Source organism: Hemicordylus capensis, chromosome 3, assembly GCF_027244095.1.
Source record: "Hemicordylus capensis ecotype Gifberg chromosome 3, rHemCap1.1.pri, whole genome shotgun sequence".
Lineage (NCBI taxonomy): Eukaryota > Metazoa > Chordata > Lepidosauria > Squamata > Cordylidae > Hemicordylus > Hemicordylus capensis.
The window spans coordinates 191,769,083-191,786,680 of record NC_069659.1 but is presented as its reverse complement, the minus strand read 5'-3'; the positions used below and the strand labels follow the sequence as shown (position 1 = coordinate 191,786,680).

Below are 17,598 nucleotides of genomic sequence, written 5' to 3'. Positions count from 1 at the left end.
CAGAGAAAGGGAGGCATTCTCTTTTTTCTCAGAATACTCTGCAATACCCTCCTGCCAAAAGGCAACATCTGCAGAGCAGGACACACATTTTGCAATGACTAATAGAGGTCAGAAAACTGTCTTGCAAATTTCATTGGAAGGCAATTGGTATCTCTAGAGGATTGAAGGTGTTTTGCCAAGGACTTGTATACCAATTCAATACAGGCTTGAAACCATCTAGAAAATGTTGACTTTGAAACCCTCATTCCCAAGGATGATTCCTGGAATGCTCAGACAAGACCTCTGGCTTTCTAGAAGGCACCATTCTGTCCAGGGGGAAAAAACAACCCTGCAAGATTCTCCTGATATCTAATAGGTGCCAGTTCTACAACTGGATGTGGACAGAATAAAGGAAGAACCACTTCCTGTGACCTGTGGAATAACACAAGTGACCTTTGGTACAAAGACTGGATCAAGGATCTGAAGGAATATATACAGCTCAGGGTTAGAAGAGAGGACCCCCAATTCCAAAGCCCTTCTAACAGAAGTAATGACCAAGAGAAAAGCTTTTTTTTTTTTTTTTAAGTAACTTCTTGTAAGAGCACCTTAGCCTTCAGCTTGAATAGCAGTCCCATCAGGGCCTTTAGCATTCAACTGACGTTCTAGCTAGGAAATTGGTGCACTATCAGCAGATTTAAAAGCACTACCCGTTTTAGGAAGTGCCATGTGTGGAAGTAAATAGAGATGGAACATTCTCGCCTGCAGCCCATTATTCAGCTAAGAGTAATTACACTTGTGGCTTCAATGTTCTAGTGAGGAGACCTTTCACTTGTAAGAATTTCAAAACATAGACATCCATGATTTCCTAAGAAATGCCTTTTTGAATGCACCACTCCAGAAAGGCCTTCCACACTACAGGACCAGGATTGTCCTGGCATTCCTTTTCTTCTTGGGTATGAAGAAAAATATGGAATAGGGACCAGTGGTGGCCCTCATCAACACTAAGTGCAGCTCCCTGTTTATTGGGCTTGTGTAAAGCTTTGGCCAAAGCTGAATATTCTGCACAGTCCCCCGGCACAATTTGGAGATGACCATTCTTACTGCAGTGCTGAACTTTGCCCAGGACTTGGGAGCTCCTTTAAAAGGAAAGGCAGTCCTCTTGAGCCCCTGCACCATCTTGGAAGGTGTGCTGGGAAGTACAGACCTTCCCAGTGTTCAGACCTTCCCAATTCCTTCTAGAATTCTTAAAGGGCCCTCCCAGCACTGAGAAAGGCACAGTACTGTGCAGAGGTCAGTACAGTGGTAAATGGCTCTTACGCTGAAGGTTTTTTGCCAACAAGGCCCTTGCTTAAAGAATAGTGAAGATCACTGGAATAGACTCTGAACAGACCTGTAAGCTTTTTGTAGCTCTTGGGATGTTTCTTGGCAGTGGGATTGAGAAGATTAGCAGCTGCAATGTGGTGCGTCCTCCCTGTTTCTTCCCTTTATCCCACAGATATTTCCCTGCCTGTCTGGAATCCCTGCTTCTAGGCCATCTCTCTGACCCAGTCACATCCTCTACTGAGGAATCACCTTCCTGCCTGCATATCTGGAGATGCTGGGTGGGGGGGGGGAACCTGCCTCTTGCCTTTCCCCACTCTAGAATGAAGAGAGGGGAAGAGGCTGCTGCACCGCATCACTCTCTCTTTTCCCCCACTGTATGTGCTGAACAGTTTCTCTCTTCCCAATCTTCTTAGCCTGGAGAAAAAGACAGGGAGAAGGAATGCAGCAGTAGAATGCATTATGCAGGAATGTTCCACTTTGCCATTGTTGCAGTGCCTGTGTGAGACATTATTGCTGAGGTGGGTTGGTGGAATATGTCTTCTTCTGGCCCTTCTTATCCTGCCGCAGCAGGTTACTTGAGACACACCCTGGGGATAAGGCTTGATGATGTGCGGAGTGTTAGTAAGACCACTGGAGAGTGTTGGTGCCTTTAAAGGCTGCCACCATACTCTAGCAAAATCCATCACTCCTTTACCCACTGCTCAACTGTCAGAGTGATCATGGTGGTAAAACAGAATGTTTCCTAGGACATAACTCAGCTTTCCCACCCTTCCTCCATGAAGGCCCCAAACCCTACCTAGCAAATTAGTGGGAGGAGTTAAGAGAACAGGAGGAGAGAAAAGGAACAACAAAATCTATAAAGCTTTTGAAGTTGGTGAGCACTGGAGAGCTCAGTCTACACCCTGCTTCCTAAACATGATGGCTGATAAAGGAGAGAGGGAGCACTTCCTCAATGGAAAATACAATTAGCAAGCTGGCCTTACCACCTACTGTGCAGAAGGAGCAAATCTAAAGAGGATTGTTGTGAAAGAGAAACCTAAGTATGTAGTACACCGCTCTGGGCTCCTTGGAGGAAGAGCGGGATATAAATGTAATAATAATAATAATAATAATAATAATAATAATAATAATAATAATAATAAAATAATGCTCCCATTCCTCTACTAGAAAAACAGCTGTCTCTCATACTCTTCCCTGACAGGCCCGGCCCATGGGGTCTGCAGCTGTTCCAACAAAGAGGTGATAGAAGGCAGCAGATATTTGGCATTCCCCCAGAGGAAGGGTCACAGTTAGCCCACAGCCATTACATTAAGGCATACTTTAAAGATCTAGCAGCTTTCAATCACCACTTACCTCTTCATCCTCATCCTCAAATAGAGATAGCGGTGCTTTTGTTGTTACTTTGCTAGATGAAAAAGATGAGCTCTTTGATTTTATGGACTGATTAGAAGAAAACAAATCCTGCTGGATACAAAAGAATGTTGCTTTTAGCAACCTTTTAAGAATGCACCTATCTATTTGGAAACTTCAGAATCCACATGCAGAAAGACAAAAAGTGACATGGAAGTGGGATGCTGGGTTGAGAGGAAATGGTCTCCACTGGAGACCCTTCCCCTTACATAAGAGAATATAGGATCAAATTGACCCATTTCACATTGCCAGGTAAGAGGGTGATGTATGGTTTCCCCTTAGGGGATAGGGCTGCTCTGGGAAGAGTACCTGCAGTCTTGCCTGCAGAAGGTTCCAAGTTCCCTCCCTGGCATCTCCAAGATAAGGCTGAGAGACATTCCTACCTGCAACCTTGGAGATGCCGCTGCCACTCTGAGTAGAGACGGACGAATGCTCTGACTCAGTTTATGGCAGTTTCCTATTTCTTATGCTTACATCCATCAAGTTTTAGTGACCCTGGCAGTAGAGGGCAGAGTGTAAGAGTTGGTTCCAAGTCTGTCAAAGGAGGAAAATGTTGGCTGAAATCCAAATACAAAGCCCTGTGCAGCTCACTTCTGCGCCGGGGCTCAGCTGAGCACTAGCAGGCTCAGACAGAAGAGAGAGAGATAAGTTACATTCTACCCATTCTTCTCAAGCTATCCCTGCCGCTTGGGCTCCGAGTCCGGGACAAGGATCTGCTGAGCGCTCAAACAAATTCCAGCATCAAGGCAAGCCACATACATGTACTCTTCCATTACTCAAGGCAGCCTAACTGCTTGGCTCACCTCTGGGACTCAAAGTGAGCATTAGGGACTTGGGTGGACTGTTGGGAAGGCACAAAGCAACCTAATTCATGCTGTGTATGTCAGAGCCTGCCCTGCCACCAAAGCTTGTGCTTGATTAGACAAAGAAAAAATAACACTTTTTTCTCAACTCACTTCTCCAAATCAAAAATATTCTACATCAATATACTCAGAACTGTTTATCTGGCAATGCTTTTTTTTTTCCATCACAAGCAGCTAAGCATGTTAAATATGGGCATGACCTGCTTAAATTTAGTTTATTTCAGTGGAAAAGTTAAGTCCCCAACTGAAATTGATAGCATTTAAAAGTGCTAGACTTTAGTTAAAGCACACCCTTCAATTCTTGCTTTTCTTAAGCAATTGCTGATATTTTAGAAAATTGGTATTTCTCTCCTTGAAGATTTCTGAAATAAGCCTATATTTCCTGCCCTATTATTTTATGACTTTTTTGCATTACTTCCTTTTTCTATATGCATTTAACACAGCTTCACTTTATTTATACTTTTTAAAAAACCTTCTGTACTTCATATAGTACACTATCAATTTTTGGAAGCTGTTGATCAATGATTTAATATAATATTTATTGTTACAAACAAATCTCATTACTTGTGGACTCTATATCCACAGTTTTGTGTATTTGACACTCGTTTTCATTATCCGTGGTGTCTAATTGACTCGTTTTCATTATCTGTGGATACAAAAGGGTTAAAAACCCATTTATCCACGGTCCCTAGAGGGCCGCAAGTGACCACAGAGATCACTTCCAGACACCATTTTGTCATGAAGAGCCATTCTGTGGCTCATTTCTTTAAAACAAATCAAAACATTTTTTTCTGTGATTTCACAGTCATTTCACAGGTTGTCGGGGCGGGGGGGAGAATCCTGAGCACATGTGAGTACAGTAAACCATTATAATTATCTTAGCTTCCCTGCATTTTTTTCCATCTTTGGGGTCCATACTGGAACCTAACCCCCCTTTTGCCATAGGCATAATGCCTCATTATTTGCGGTAGTAGGCGAGGAACAGAACCCGCAAAGTAATGAGGTTTGCCTGTATAGCAAATGTCTTCAAACAGTGGAATTGTTAAATGCCTGTTATCTGATCATCTTTAAGGTGAATTGTATAAAGAAATTATCACCCTTGTTGCTCAGAAGCAGCTTACACTTAGCCTTCAAATATCAATGATTAGATACAAAGTCAATCACAGCTGGAAGACTTCACAGACAACCAATACCTAGTGGAAAACACAAAAACAGGTTGTTCACCTGTAACTGATGATCTGGAAGAGATCCGTCGACATCCATAAGAATGGGTTCTGCGCCTGCGCAGAGACCACGCAGTAGCCATGCCTCAGCTTGTCGAGGCATCCAAGCCCCGCCCCCACGCTGGCAGCATGCTCTTTAAGGGCAGGCTGGGTGCTATCTTCCTCAGTTCTTTGGACGACCGCCATGAAGGACAACCATCCAGTTATGAAGGTGAGTTCATCAGAGAAATATCTGTTTAGGGAATGGCCTACATACCATTACGCACCTAGAGTAGCCCTACTGCAGAGGGGTGGTTTGGGAGGGTCTTATGGATGTCGACGGATCTCTTCCAGATCATCAGTTACAGGTGAGCAACCTGTTTATCTGGATCAAGACCCGTCGAGATCCATAAGAATGGGTGTCTTGCCAGCTCCCCCAAAGGAGGAGGGTGCAGTAGTGGCTATTGTAACACCCTTTTAAGAACACTTCTCCCAAAGTTAGCCTCTGCAGCAGAGCGCACATCTAGCGCGTAATGCTTCACAAAGGGTATCTCCGTGTACCACGTAGCTGCTTTGCAAATGTCCTTGAAAGATATCCCCAAAAGGTGTGCGGCCGAGGAAGCATGGGCACGGGTTGAATGGGCCTTGATAGCTTCAGGGGGCGTTTTGCCCGGTAAGGTAAATTTGATGAGTTCGACCAGCCATGAGGATAATCTCTGCCTGGTGATGCTGGTCCCTTTCTTTGAGCCCTTGTAAGCCACGAAAAGGCGTGAAGATGTGTGAAAGTCTTTAGTTCTATCCAGGTAGTATAGTAACGCCTTGCGAACGTCTAGTGAGTGCATAGATCGCTCCTATGCAGTTGAAGGGTTCCTGAAGAATGTGGGGAGGACTATATCCTGGTTCAGAGGGAAGTCTGAAACAACTTTGGGTAAGAAGTCATGGTCCAGACGCATTAGGACCTTTTCCGGAAAGAAACTAGTGAAGGGCAGATCCACTCTCAGTGCAGTCAGTTCACTAACCTGGCGCGCTGTCGTTTTGGCAACCAAGAATGCAATGTTCAAGGAAACGAGCTTCATGGGTGCAGAGGTCATGGGCTCAAAAGGAGCCTGAGTTAGCGATGAGAGAACCAGGGAAATGCTCCAAGGTTGGACTGGAGCTCGAATGGGTGGATATACATTAGAGAGCCCCTTTAGGAAGGCCTTACTTTGTGGATGTGAGAACAAGGTCTTCCCTTCCCAGCCAGGATGTTTTGATGAAAGTGCTGCCAGATGGGATTTCAAGGAGACGTTAGCCAGGCCTTGAGACTTCAAGGTGGACAGATAAAGAAGAACATCCCGTATAGAAGGGGAAGAAACCATGTGCTCTTGCATAAATCTTGAATCTGCACCTATTGCTTGAGTAGTTGCGTCTGGTGGAAGATTTGTGCTGATTAGCAGGATATGGTCTAACATCCGATTAGCCAGGCGGTGAGATGGAGAGTCTGCACGTCTGGGTTGAAGACTACTCCACTGTCTTGGGATAGGAGGTCCGGTACTTGAGGAACATGAAGAAAACCACCCCGTGATAATTTGAGTACTTGAGGAAACCATGGCTTGCGGGGCCACCAAGGTGTTATCAGAATCCCCTAAGTAGGTGAGGCCAGTAGCTGGGCAACCACCCGTTTGATTATTGGATGTGGAGGGAACATATACGGTATCTCCCAGGACCAATCCAGTTGGAAAGCATCCCCCAGGGACTGAAGATCATGTCCCGCCCTCAAGAAGTAGTGTACGCATTTCATGTTCAAGGTAGACACGAAGAGGTCTATGGTCGGCTGAACCCAGCGGTCGAAGAGGGGAGTTATACAGTCCTCTTTGAGGGACCATTCGTGATGACGTTCCAGCAGAAACACGCGACTGAGATTGTTGGCCAGGACGTTGTCCAGACCCTTGATGTGTATCGCCATGCGTGTGACTTGATGCCAGATACACCAATGCCACAGTTGAACACTTAGGGCACACAAGCTTCAAGACACAGTCTCCCCTTGGCAATTGATGTATGCCAGGGCTGTTGTATTGTCAAGTTGCACTTCTACCACTTGGTTCTGGACGAGCGGCAGAAAAGCTTGCAGTGCTTGGAAGGCTGCCAGTAATTCTAGAAAATTGATATGAAGTTGGGACTGTGTCCGAGACCACTTCCCTTGCGTTCAATGACCACTGCAGTGAGCACCCCAACCGAGAGATGCGTCGGTCGTCAGCCAAACTGCAAGAGATGGAGCCTTGAAGGGAAACTCACTCAGAAGGTTTCTTGGGGTTGACCACCAGGTAAGCGATCTCAGGATTTGTAGAGGCAGCTCTAAGTGTTTCCCTTGGTCGTCCTGGATGGGATGGAAGACGGACAGGAACCACAGCTGACGTTTTTGCATCTTCAGGCGAGTGTAAGGAACCACTGCTGTGCATGATGCCATCAGACCAAGAAGCCATTGTATGAGTCATGCTGGTTGCCTGGGTTGTTGTTGGAAGAGATGGACTAGATTCTGGATGCAGTCGAGCCTGTACCTTGGCAAGTATGCTTTTTGCGCTATCATATCCAAGACCGCACCAATGAATGTGATCCTTTGGTGTGGCTCCAGGTGCGACTTCTTCCAGGTTACTTCGATTCCGAGTTCCTGGAGAAGTTATAATACACACTGAATTTGTGAAAGTAACTCTTCTTTGCTGCTGGCCACCAGAAGCCAGATGTCCAAATACGGGTAAATAGTGACACACACACCCCGGGTCCTGAGATGGGCGATCATTTGGTCACCATACATTTGGTGAAGACCCGGGGGGCGGTGCACAGTCCGAATGGCAATACTGTGTATTGGTACACTTGATCTTCCACAGTGAATCGGAGATATTTTTTGTGGTGTTCCCTGATGCTGATGCTGATGTGAAAGTAGGTGTCTTTCAGATCCAGAGTTGCAAACCATTGTTCGCCTTGGAGCAACGGAAGTATTTCTTGCAACGCCATCATTCGAAATTTCCTTACTTTGATCAGCTTGTTTAGGCGATGGAGATCCATCATGGATGGATGGACGGATCCCCCCATCCTTTTTTGGAATTTGAAAGTAGCAAGAGTAGAATCCCTCCCACCTGCGTACCCACGGAACCGAGGTGATTGCACCCTTCTCCAATACAGTGGTCCCTCGACTTACAAACTACTCGACATAAGTATTTTTCGAGTTACAAACGGCAGTTTTAGATCCGGTTTTAGATGGGGTTTCCTCGACTTACAAATTTTTAGATGGGGTTTCCTCGACTTACAAATTTTACATGCGGTTTCCTTGACTTGCCTGCCTGTTTACTGCCTGTTTATTCTTGAAAAGAAATGTTCCTGTGCAGTTTGCAAGCCTTACTGGGGGTCTGGGTCTTTTTTCTAGGCTCCGGAACGCATTAATCCGTTCCCAATGCATTCCTATGGGAAACCGCTTTTCGACTTACGAATTTTTCGACTTACAAATGTGCATTCGGAACGGATTAATTTCGTAAGTAGAGGGACCACTGTAACTCCTGTACCTCTTCCCGTAAGGTTTCTGAGGGTGGAGTAGTCCTCATCCCCGAATAACGAGGAGTGGTCTTGAACTCTACAGCGTAATCTGACAAAATTATTTTCAAGACCCAGCGGTCTGATGTTATGCGGTGCCATGCAGGGGCATGGCTTGCCAGCTTGATGTTGTTGCTTGGCGCTGGTGGTAAGGCCTTGCTGGCGGGGATGGGGAGTGAAGTGGTGTCCGTGGGTAGTCCTGAATCTCAAAGACGCTTTTGGGATTCAGGTTGCTTAGATCTCTGAGACTGAGAGGACTTGTTTTTGCCTTGATAGGGACACTTATTGTAAGATGAGTATGGTCTCCTGAAGTCTCGATGGTCTTGTTGGCGGAATGAAGTCCGATGTCTTCCCGAGTAAGACCAATACTTTGGATTGTAGGTTGAAGTGGAAGCTTGAGCTGTAAATGCCTTGGCAGCAAATTTTGACTTTTTAAGCTTTTCCATAGTTAAGTCTGTGGATTCACTGAAAAGTCCGGTGCCATCAAATGCCAGTCCTTCGATTTTCTCTTTCATATCTGCCTGGAGGCTGGAAGAACGCAACCAGGCATGCCTGCGGAGTGTAACGGCTGCAGTCAAGGAGCAGGACTCTGATTCTGCAAGGTGTTTAGCAATGCTCAGCTGTTGTCGCGTTAATTCCGCTGACCTCTCAAGAGTCTGTTGGTACTTTTTCTTGAAATCTTCTGGGGATAAAGAGTCAAGCTCATTCTGCAGGATTTCCCAAATGCTGTGGCAATATTTCGCTGTACAGGCCGCATAGTTCGCTACCTTAATGGACAGGCATGAAGTAGAATAAATCTTCCTGCTTAGTAAGTCCAGTTTGCGGCCTTCCTTCTCAGGAGGTGTTGAGTAACGCTTTCCCATCTTTGAGGAGGCTGCACAATCTACCACAAAAGAATTAGGTGCAGGGTGCTTTAAAAAATAAGTGTTATCTTTTTCTTGTATACGGTACAAGCTCTCCAACCTTTTGCTCATTGGCGTCGAGGTGTGTAGTACTTCCCATGCGCATTTAGCTGCCCTAGTAATGACTGGAAGCATGGGTAAGGCCACAGGTTGGGTAGACTGTGTCTGTAACATGAAGTTGTACACCAGATCATTAATTGTAGACAATTGTGATCGAATGTCCAGGCCAAGAGCCTCTGCCATGGCACGAATGTGCTTGTAATTTCATCTTCTCATTAGGGGATATGTATGTTTCAGGAGGTACATCCACTGGCGGGTCTACAAGGGAATCTCTATCTTCTGGATCCGACTCAAAGTCAGAGGATCCATAATGCTCCGATTCAGATGCTACCGGCGAAGAGAGCAGAACAGTTTGTGTTTCCGCGGTGATGTTCCACGGAGAGAGTGGCAAGCACGTTTGTGGTACTATGGTTTGTGTACATTGCTGATCCGTACCCATGGGGTCTGAGATGCTTTTGTCACATAGGATGGAATCCTCAAAGGTCATTGAGGCAGTGTCGAGACTGTCAGTGTTGAGGGGAGAGGCGTATATGGCCTCCATGCCCTTGTTGGTTCATCAGAATATGCGGCACCAGGGGAACAGGTCCCCATTCCGCTAGTTCCAGGTGCCGTGGCTGGAGTCTGATGCGTGAAGCCACAAGTGTGCCAAGTCGAGGAGTCATGTAGGTGGACAGCTGATAAGGTGTTCCCCGATGGAACCACTGTAGCATCTGCCTCAACAGTTGACGGTGGAAAACCTTTAAAGGTAGATGTCGATGGGGTGCTCGAGGTAGAGTCCAGCATCAAGAGTAAGGTCTGTGCGGTTGAAGGATCTAACGCAGCCGTCGCATTGGTTTGAGTCTCATCATCATCGACATTGAAGGTCAGTAACGGGGTCGGACAACTAGGAGACACCCTTGTCAACATTGAAACCATAGGAGTATGGGGAGTCAACACCGGCTGCGCAGTACTTCGGGGTCTCAGTGACGTTGGAGCCGAAAAAGAGACCGGCGTCCTTGCAGGAGACAGGGATCTGGCTCACGATGTCGAAGACAATGGTGCCGGAGGTGGATGCTGGGCCATTGTCAACACCAAAGTTCCCAGCGCCGGCTCCAATGTTGGGAAGCAGCATAGAGCCGAGGGCGAATGTGAGGCTAACAGTGGAGGTGGGGTACATGTTAGATCAATTGTCTTCTGGCGTTTTGATGGAGGTGGAGACACAGGCGATGAGGCACGGTGCTTAAGTTTGTTTTGAAGAAGGTGAAGACGCATGAGAAAAGGCACGGTGCTTGGAAAACTTTGACGTCAAGAGAGACTGTTTGGATGTCGAGGCCGAGTGTGTAAGCTTCGACGGTCCATGAGCGGATTTAGACGCTGAAGTCGGTGTCGCAGAAATAATGCGCGCTGTCGATGTTGAAGCGGAGGGGTGTGATGCCGGGCGGGCCGGCGTCGACACCGGGGCCGATTTGGTGGTATTCAACCGATGGGGCATAGATCTCAAGGGAGGTGCCGATGCCAACTTCGCAGGTGATTTTTACCTCGAAGCCAACGAATGCAGCTCTCCTGGTGTCGAAGGACTTAAGACATGGTCATAAATGGTGGCCCTCAGTCGAAGTGCTCTATTCTTGCGCGTTTGCTTCGAAAATGACAAACATATCCGACAGGTTGACACATTGTGCTCTTCTCCCAGACATAGTAAGCACAAGTCGTGTAAGTCCTTTGAGGGGAGCTTGGCTTTACAGCCGGCACAACTTTTGAAGGACTTTTTCTCCTCAGCCATGATGGGGAGCGCAATCAGGTGGTCAGGGGCATTCCGAGTCAGAAAAGCCAGTCAAGTTTGTCAGCCAAAAACGTGGTCAATTTACCGAATCATAGATCGTCAGTCAGTCCAAGGTCATATACGGAATAATCAAAGTTTGTTTGGGTTTTTTTAGAAACAGATGAGCTCACGGAGGAACTTAACCAACAGGAGGCGGCAGACCGAAGTCTAAATGCTATGGCGGTCGGAAAAGAACTGAGGAAGATGGCGCCCAGCCTGCCCTTAAATAGCATGCTGCTAGCGTGGGGGCGGGGCTTGGACGCCTTGACAAGCTGAGGCATGGCTACCGCGTGGTCTCTGCGCAGGCACAGAACCCATTCTTATGGATCTTGACCCAGATCTTTTATTATAACTAGGGCATGTTCACACAAGAACTTGCTGTGGTTGTTGATTTGACACAGAATTGAGCAGTTTAATTAAGTACTTACTTCAGAATCCTCTTCATCAGAAAACAGGCTTTTGTGGTCTCTGGAAGGTGTCTGAGTTAAAGGCTTGAAGTTTTCAGCAGAAGATTGTTGCCTCTTTTTTAAAAAAACCAGACACACACAGACAGTTTGTAAGATTTTTGAATCTATTGTGACCACTTTGGCAAGAAATCCCCAATATGAGGAAAAATTTCCACCATGCTAACCTCCCTCTGGGCTTTCCCCAGTACCTTTAAGATACTTTCAGAGAAACAGAGCCCTGTCAAGTCTCAAAGCCAATTTGAAAGGTGGAGATGGAGCATTGAGAAGTATAGTCCTTCCTAGCACCTTCCCCTCAGAGTTCTATGGGGGAAGTGCTGGAAAAGCCTACGCTTCCCAGAGTCCTGTATTCCAAGATGCTGTTATATACACTGAGGTTATTCCCATGACCAGTCGAAATTGGGCTAAGGAAGCTCAGCCCAGTTTCAGCTGGTCGTGTGCTGCAACGGGAGCTGTGCAGCTCCTGGGGGCAAGCCAACTTAAATGCCTCCCTCCAAACAAGGTTAGCAGAGCACGCACTATACTAACCCCATTTCTCCGATTGTGTGTCGCCATGGTTTGGCTCCGCACCGTGGCTACTCACAAGTAGCCCCTGACCAGGAGGCAACAAGCCTCCCAGCATCAGGGGGGCTCTTCAGAATGCCCCACGCACTGACATGGGGCATTCTGGGACTTCCGGGGACTGGGAACCCGAACCCTGCTGCCTCAGCCGGCTCCATGACGAAGCCAGTAATCGTGTGGGTGGCCGATCCAGCCGCACAGGGTGGGCTCCCTGCTCATCTGTGGGGAGAGTGGGTCAAGCCTGTAAAACCCCTTTAGGCTCGCCACACTGTTTATGTGGAGAGCCTTACTGTACTATATCACAATGATGATTTTAAGACTCTACTATAATGCAAAATATACAACTGTATCATAAATATATAAAACATAACACCATTTACTCATTCTCTCCCTAGAGTCAGCACTAAATGTTACATTGGAGAGGGTATTGGATTGCAAACACTGTTAATGATACGTTTCCTTTTCACAAACCGTGGAAATTTAATGGTCAAAAACATCTGCTGGTTATAGAACAGAGTTAAGGCTATTTCATTCAAGCTCCACAAAGCTCAGAAACTGAAACCTAAGTCTGATGCCTTAACAGACTTGTCACATGATCAGTAATTATGTTGTGCAATGTCACAAGCTGTGACATTATAGCTTGCCCTCCATCTTTGTGTGGCAACTTTTCTGGTACAAGGCACTCCATCCTCCCCATCTTGGTTTAGGCCTCAAAGACCAAGGAAAAAGTGTGAGTGCATTGCTCAGCCTTTGCTGCTCTACTTCGCTCTGGTCCTTAGAGCTGCCCAAGTTCTGGTGCTCTCTTGGATCTCTGCTTTGGCAGAGACCCTGGCTTAGCTTGGAACAGAATAACTGTCTGGAGATTTCAGCAGAGAAAGCATTTTTTAGATGCAGAAGGGTATTTGTCCCAGGAACCCCAAAAGCTTTTTTTTGTAGCTTAACCCAATGGGAGGGTATGTACTCAAACAGAAGAACAAAGTCAATAGGAATAGAAATATTACTAAATTTTTAGGAAAGATGTTGGAGTGACTGCCTCTAGAACAGACAGGATAGAAAAACATGGAAGGATCACCTCCACTAGGTTCTTAAAGCTTTGTTAATTTACATAAGCCATCCTCTATGTGAGCAGAAGTATATAAACATCCTGAATGCCCTCTTCCACCAACAGAGAAAACAAACTGCTGTCTGGTTACCTTGTCTCCTGTTATAAATTCTTTATTTTCTTCAGCTGCATAGCTTCCAGTATTGGCAGTATCAGGTTTTTCCTTGAACAGGTTCCCCTCAACATCTTCAAAAAGATCAGCTGCGTATTTGGCTGTTTGAAAGCAAGGCATAGATGTTCCATTTGAAAAGAGTTAGCAGCTATATAAGAAGTCATCTTTCAAAGAAAATAGTGACACAATAAAGAAATATGGGCAGGGAAAACAACCACCTTGATCCTGCTTTGTTGTATCACACATTACATGTACTGTGTGACTGAGACTGTGACAAACATAAATTCTGAAATGTGTACAGCAGACACTTTCATCAAAAAGTCAGGGAGAGCCCACTCCATCCCTCCCCCGTAACCAATTCCATTGCTGAACTGCTCTTACCAATAGAAGTTTCTTTTAATGGTCAGCTGAAATCTGCTCTCCTGTAACATAAGCCGACTAGGTCTAGATCTGCCCCTCTGGAGCAACAGAGAAAGGAGCATTGGTTACTTAGCATGAAGGCTTCTTCTTGCTGCTGGGTTAGAGGCCATTTCAAGTGGGTTATCCTTCCCATGTGCTCCAGAGGCAGGACTATGCAAATTAGGTCAAAGCTTTAAGAGCCTCGGAAGGAGAACCCCACCCAGTTCTGATTATCCAAAACCATGCTGACAGAGACACTATATTATGTAGCAATCCAGAAACAACAAGACACAGAAAAGAAGTAGGAACATAAGGAATGTTTCCCGAAGTAGGCCAGACATAAGTGGGCCAAGATGTCCTCGAATCCAGCAGCAAGAAAAGCCTTCACAGTAAATAACCAATACTCCTTTCTCTGATGCTGGATAAGGACCTCTCTAGTGGGACATACCACAGCTAGCCAAAATGAGCAGGAGCATCTGTAACTCTGCAAGGTGGGGTGGGGGGGAATCTGTTGCAAATCTTTCCTGCCTGAGCAGAGACATAAGTTTATAGTGCTTAGTAAAAGTGGAAAGGGGATCTCTATGGAGTATTAGTAGAAAATGCTGCCAATGTGGCTGTGGATCCTGTAGATTGTGCTATTATCCAAGTTGGTGAATGAGGGTTTTGTGCCTTCATATGCCAGGGCAATAAAAGCCTTGATCCACTTGGCTATGGTGGAAGACCAGATAGCTTTTCCCATAGAAGATGGCAGGAACTAAATAAACAGTGCATCTGTGACTGGTGGAGTGCAGTACACTGTCTGTAGACCTTTAAACACCTGTGAACATCCAACTTGTGGCATGCTTTTCCTCACAGATGTACCAGATTGGGATATCCTGAGACTGAATGAAGGCCAAAGATACTTTAGGCCAAAATGAAGCATCTGGTATGAGGCAGACTGAGTCCAGGGATAATATACAGAAATTCCTGTTGGTTGAGAGAGTCAGTAGTTCTGAGACCCTGTGCAGAGGTTATAGCGACTAGGAAGGCAAACTTGAAAGTAAGTAATAGTAGAGGAATAGATTGATTGGGCTCAAATGGTGCAATGTGGAGGACACGTAAGATTGTGTGTAGGTGCAAGGAATGGAATCAATAGACAGTAGGCAGAGATTTTAAAAAGAGTGGCTCTCCTGAAGAAACGTTTGAAATGAGGGTGTGAAAGTAGGCCTTTTTTTGAAAGGCCGGAAAGAAGGCCTGCAAGGGAGACTGCTTGATGCTTAGATGTATTAGCCCTTAAACCCTTAGCGAGGCATCTTGAAGAAACTGTGGAAGTTCTGGAATGCCAGCATTGCCTTTAGATACAGAATGCCGGACACACCAGCACAAGAACGGTCTCCAAGTGTATTGGTATATATGATTGGTAGATGGTCAAAGAGAAGCCAAGATAGTGTTTGAGAACTTTACAAGAATATTCATGCTGGCTCAAGATGTTCTGCTCAATCTCCAGGCGTCCAGCCGCAACCATGTAAAACTGGACCTTGCTGGAGTAGATCTGGTGTCACTGGAAGGCACCAAGGATCCAAAATTGCCAGGTTGAGGATTTCTGGAAACCAGTGTCTCCTTGGCCAATATGGTGCTACTAGAATAACTTCTGCCTTGTGTGGCAGAAGGGAATTCCCTGCGCATTTGCAAGGGAATCGAGCAAGGGATCTGTTTAGCTTCATATTGTTGGGTGAAGTGAATAGATCAACCTCGGGATGTCCTAGATGGCGCAGTAGGAGGTCAAATGTCTGTTACTTCAGGTTCCATTTGCTTGGGTGAATGTCCATGCGGCTGAACCAGTCCACGGTCAAATTGAGAATTCCCTTGACATGATGTGCAGTGACGGATGCCAAATAGGTTTCTGCCCATAGAAGAAGCCATACCAACTCTTGATGGAGTGACTTGGACCTAGTGTGCCCCTGGCGATTGCTTTTGCTGTGGTGGTGTTGGTACAGATGAGGACATGCTGCTGGGAGATAATTTTTCTGAATGCTAGGAGTGCTAGATAAATGGCTCTGTGTTCCAGTTTATGCTGTGCAATTGCTCCAGTGGAGACCACTTGTCTTGGGCTGTGAAGCAATGGGCATGCCATCCTAATTGACACACAGTGGTGACGAGGATGATTCTCGATGGATCCAGGAACTATTTTCCTGTTGAGAGATGTGCTGGAGAGGTCCACTAGGAGAGGGACTGGAGAATTTTCAGAGGAAGCTGTACCTTTATTCCCCTACCCCCATCTTCCAAGCTACTGTATGTCCTGTCGGTATGGTAACAGGAGCCATTAAAGTGGATGTAGATAAAATCTAGCCTAAGGAACAGAGTCTAGGGATTCCACCATTTGACCTAGGAGGCATGCCAATGCTGGCAGAGGAATCAACCTATGGAACTGCAGAGAGTGAATAGCATCTGTAAGTTCCTGAATCTGTTTCAGAGGAAGGAAGGAACAGTCAGAAAGGATGTCTATCAAGACTCCAAGAAAGTACAGCTAACATGAGGGTTGAGATGTCTCTTGTCTTTGTTTACCAGGAAACCATGAGTGTCTAAGGCCTGCAGAGTGACCTCCAGGTCAATGCGTCTGAGATTTAATCAGGAGATCATCCAAAAAAGCAAAGATCCAAATGCCCTGAAGTATGAAGTGTGCCACAAAAGGGGTTAGGAGTTTTGCGAAGATCCGTGGGGCTGGAACAAAAGTGCCTTGTTCTGATAATGTTTGTTTGCATACTTGAATCTCAGTAGGTGGTGACTTTCAGGGTGAATGGGTACAATGCAGGTATGTTTCTGTAAGGTCTATGGAGACTACGATGAAGGGACTCCGCTTTGTTTCCATTCAGAAATCAGAGTTTCCATCCGGAACCACCTGCACTTGACCCACTTGTTGAGGAACTTGAGGTCAAGCACAGCCCTGAGGGAACCATCTTTTTGGGGTACTATGAATAAGATGGAATAGATGCCCACCCACTGCTGAAGAACTGCTACCGGTTCTATAGCGCCTATAGAGAGAAGATGTTGGATGGCCAACAGAAGGTCTAATGGTTTAGTACACGAGTGAGATTTGGGAGTTGGAAGGAAGCAGATGGGGCGAATGGCATTTAATTCTATCCTGTGCCCTAACTGAATTGTGAGCAGCATCCACTGGTCCGTGGTGGTAGACTCTCAAGTATGGAAAGGTGCTGACGGGCAATTCCCACCCCTACCCCTGTGCCAGGGAGCTGGGAGTCAGGACTGCTGTTTCAAATTTTGGGGCTGGTCTTTGAAAGCCTAGTATTCTGGAGTAAAGGATGTGTTAGTAGGGCACTGTCTGTTCTAAGTGACATGCAAGGTAAGTCCCCTGTCCTTCCGTCTGAATGAACTCCTGAAAGATCAAAAAAATGGGAAAGACCATTTAACTGGATTCCTGTCAGTCCTATGAGGAGCAGAAGGTAGTGCTTTTCTCTTATCTTTGGTTTCTACTAAGATGTCCTTGAGGGGTTCATCCCCAAACAATTTAGTTCCATTATAGGGCACATGCCAATGTTGCAGCTACAAGTTGTGTTGTGCTACCACAGTGGAGCCTTCTGAATTTTTAGCAATGTTTGTCTGAGATATGTCTGATCAGAGCGTGGATTGTGAATCAGCTCATCCAACCACAATATGGAGGCCCTGGACAAGATGAAAGAGGCAGCAGAATAACGTGTTGAGAGAGATGATGCCTCATGAGCCTTTCTATGAGCAGATACAGTTCTTGTCATTGGGGTCCTTCAAAGAGCTATCCCCATCTCGTGGAAGGACTGATTCAAATAGGAGGGTTACCACAGGAGCATCTGTGGGGAGTACTTTAAAGTGGTTTGATATATCTGAT

General features: G+C 46.1%; 1 protein-coding gene across 12 annotated transcripts in view; it reads right to left on the bottom strand.

Moving 5' to 3' along the window:
- Positions 1–17,598, bottom strand: part of LOC128350452 (WASH complex subunit 2A-like) — a 155,546-nt gene that overhangs the window by 66,281 nt on the left and 71,667 nt on the right. For 9 of the 12 annotated variants that reach the window (XM_053308809.1, XM_053308812.1, XM_053308805.1 and 6 more), the window contains 3 exons: positions 13,320–13,441; positions 11,530–11,622; positions 2,656–2,766 (listed from right to left, as the gene is read on the bottom strand). In XM_053308809.1, the coding sequence (XP_053164784.1) occupies positions 2,656–2,766; positions 11,530–11,622; positions 13,320–13,441 (326 nt within the window). The remainder of the gene's footprint in view (positions 1–2,655; positions 2,767–11,529; positions 11,623–13,319; positions 13,442–17,598) is intronic. The other 3 variants (XM_053308817.1, XM_053308806.1, XM_053308811.1) reach the window with 1 other exon arrangement.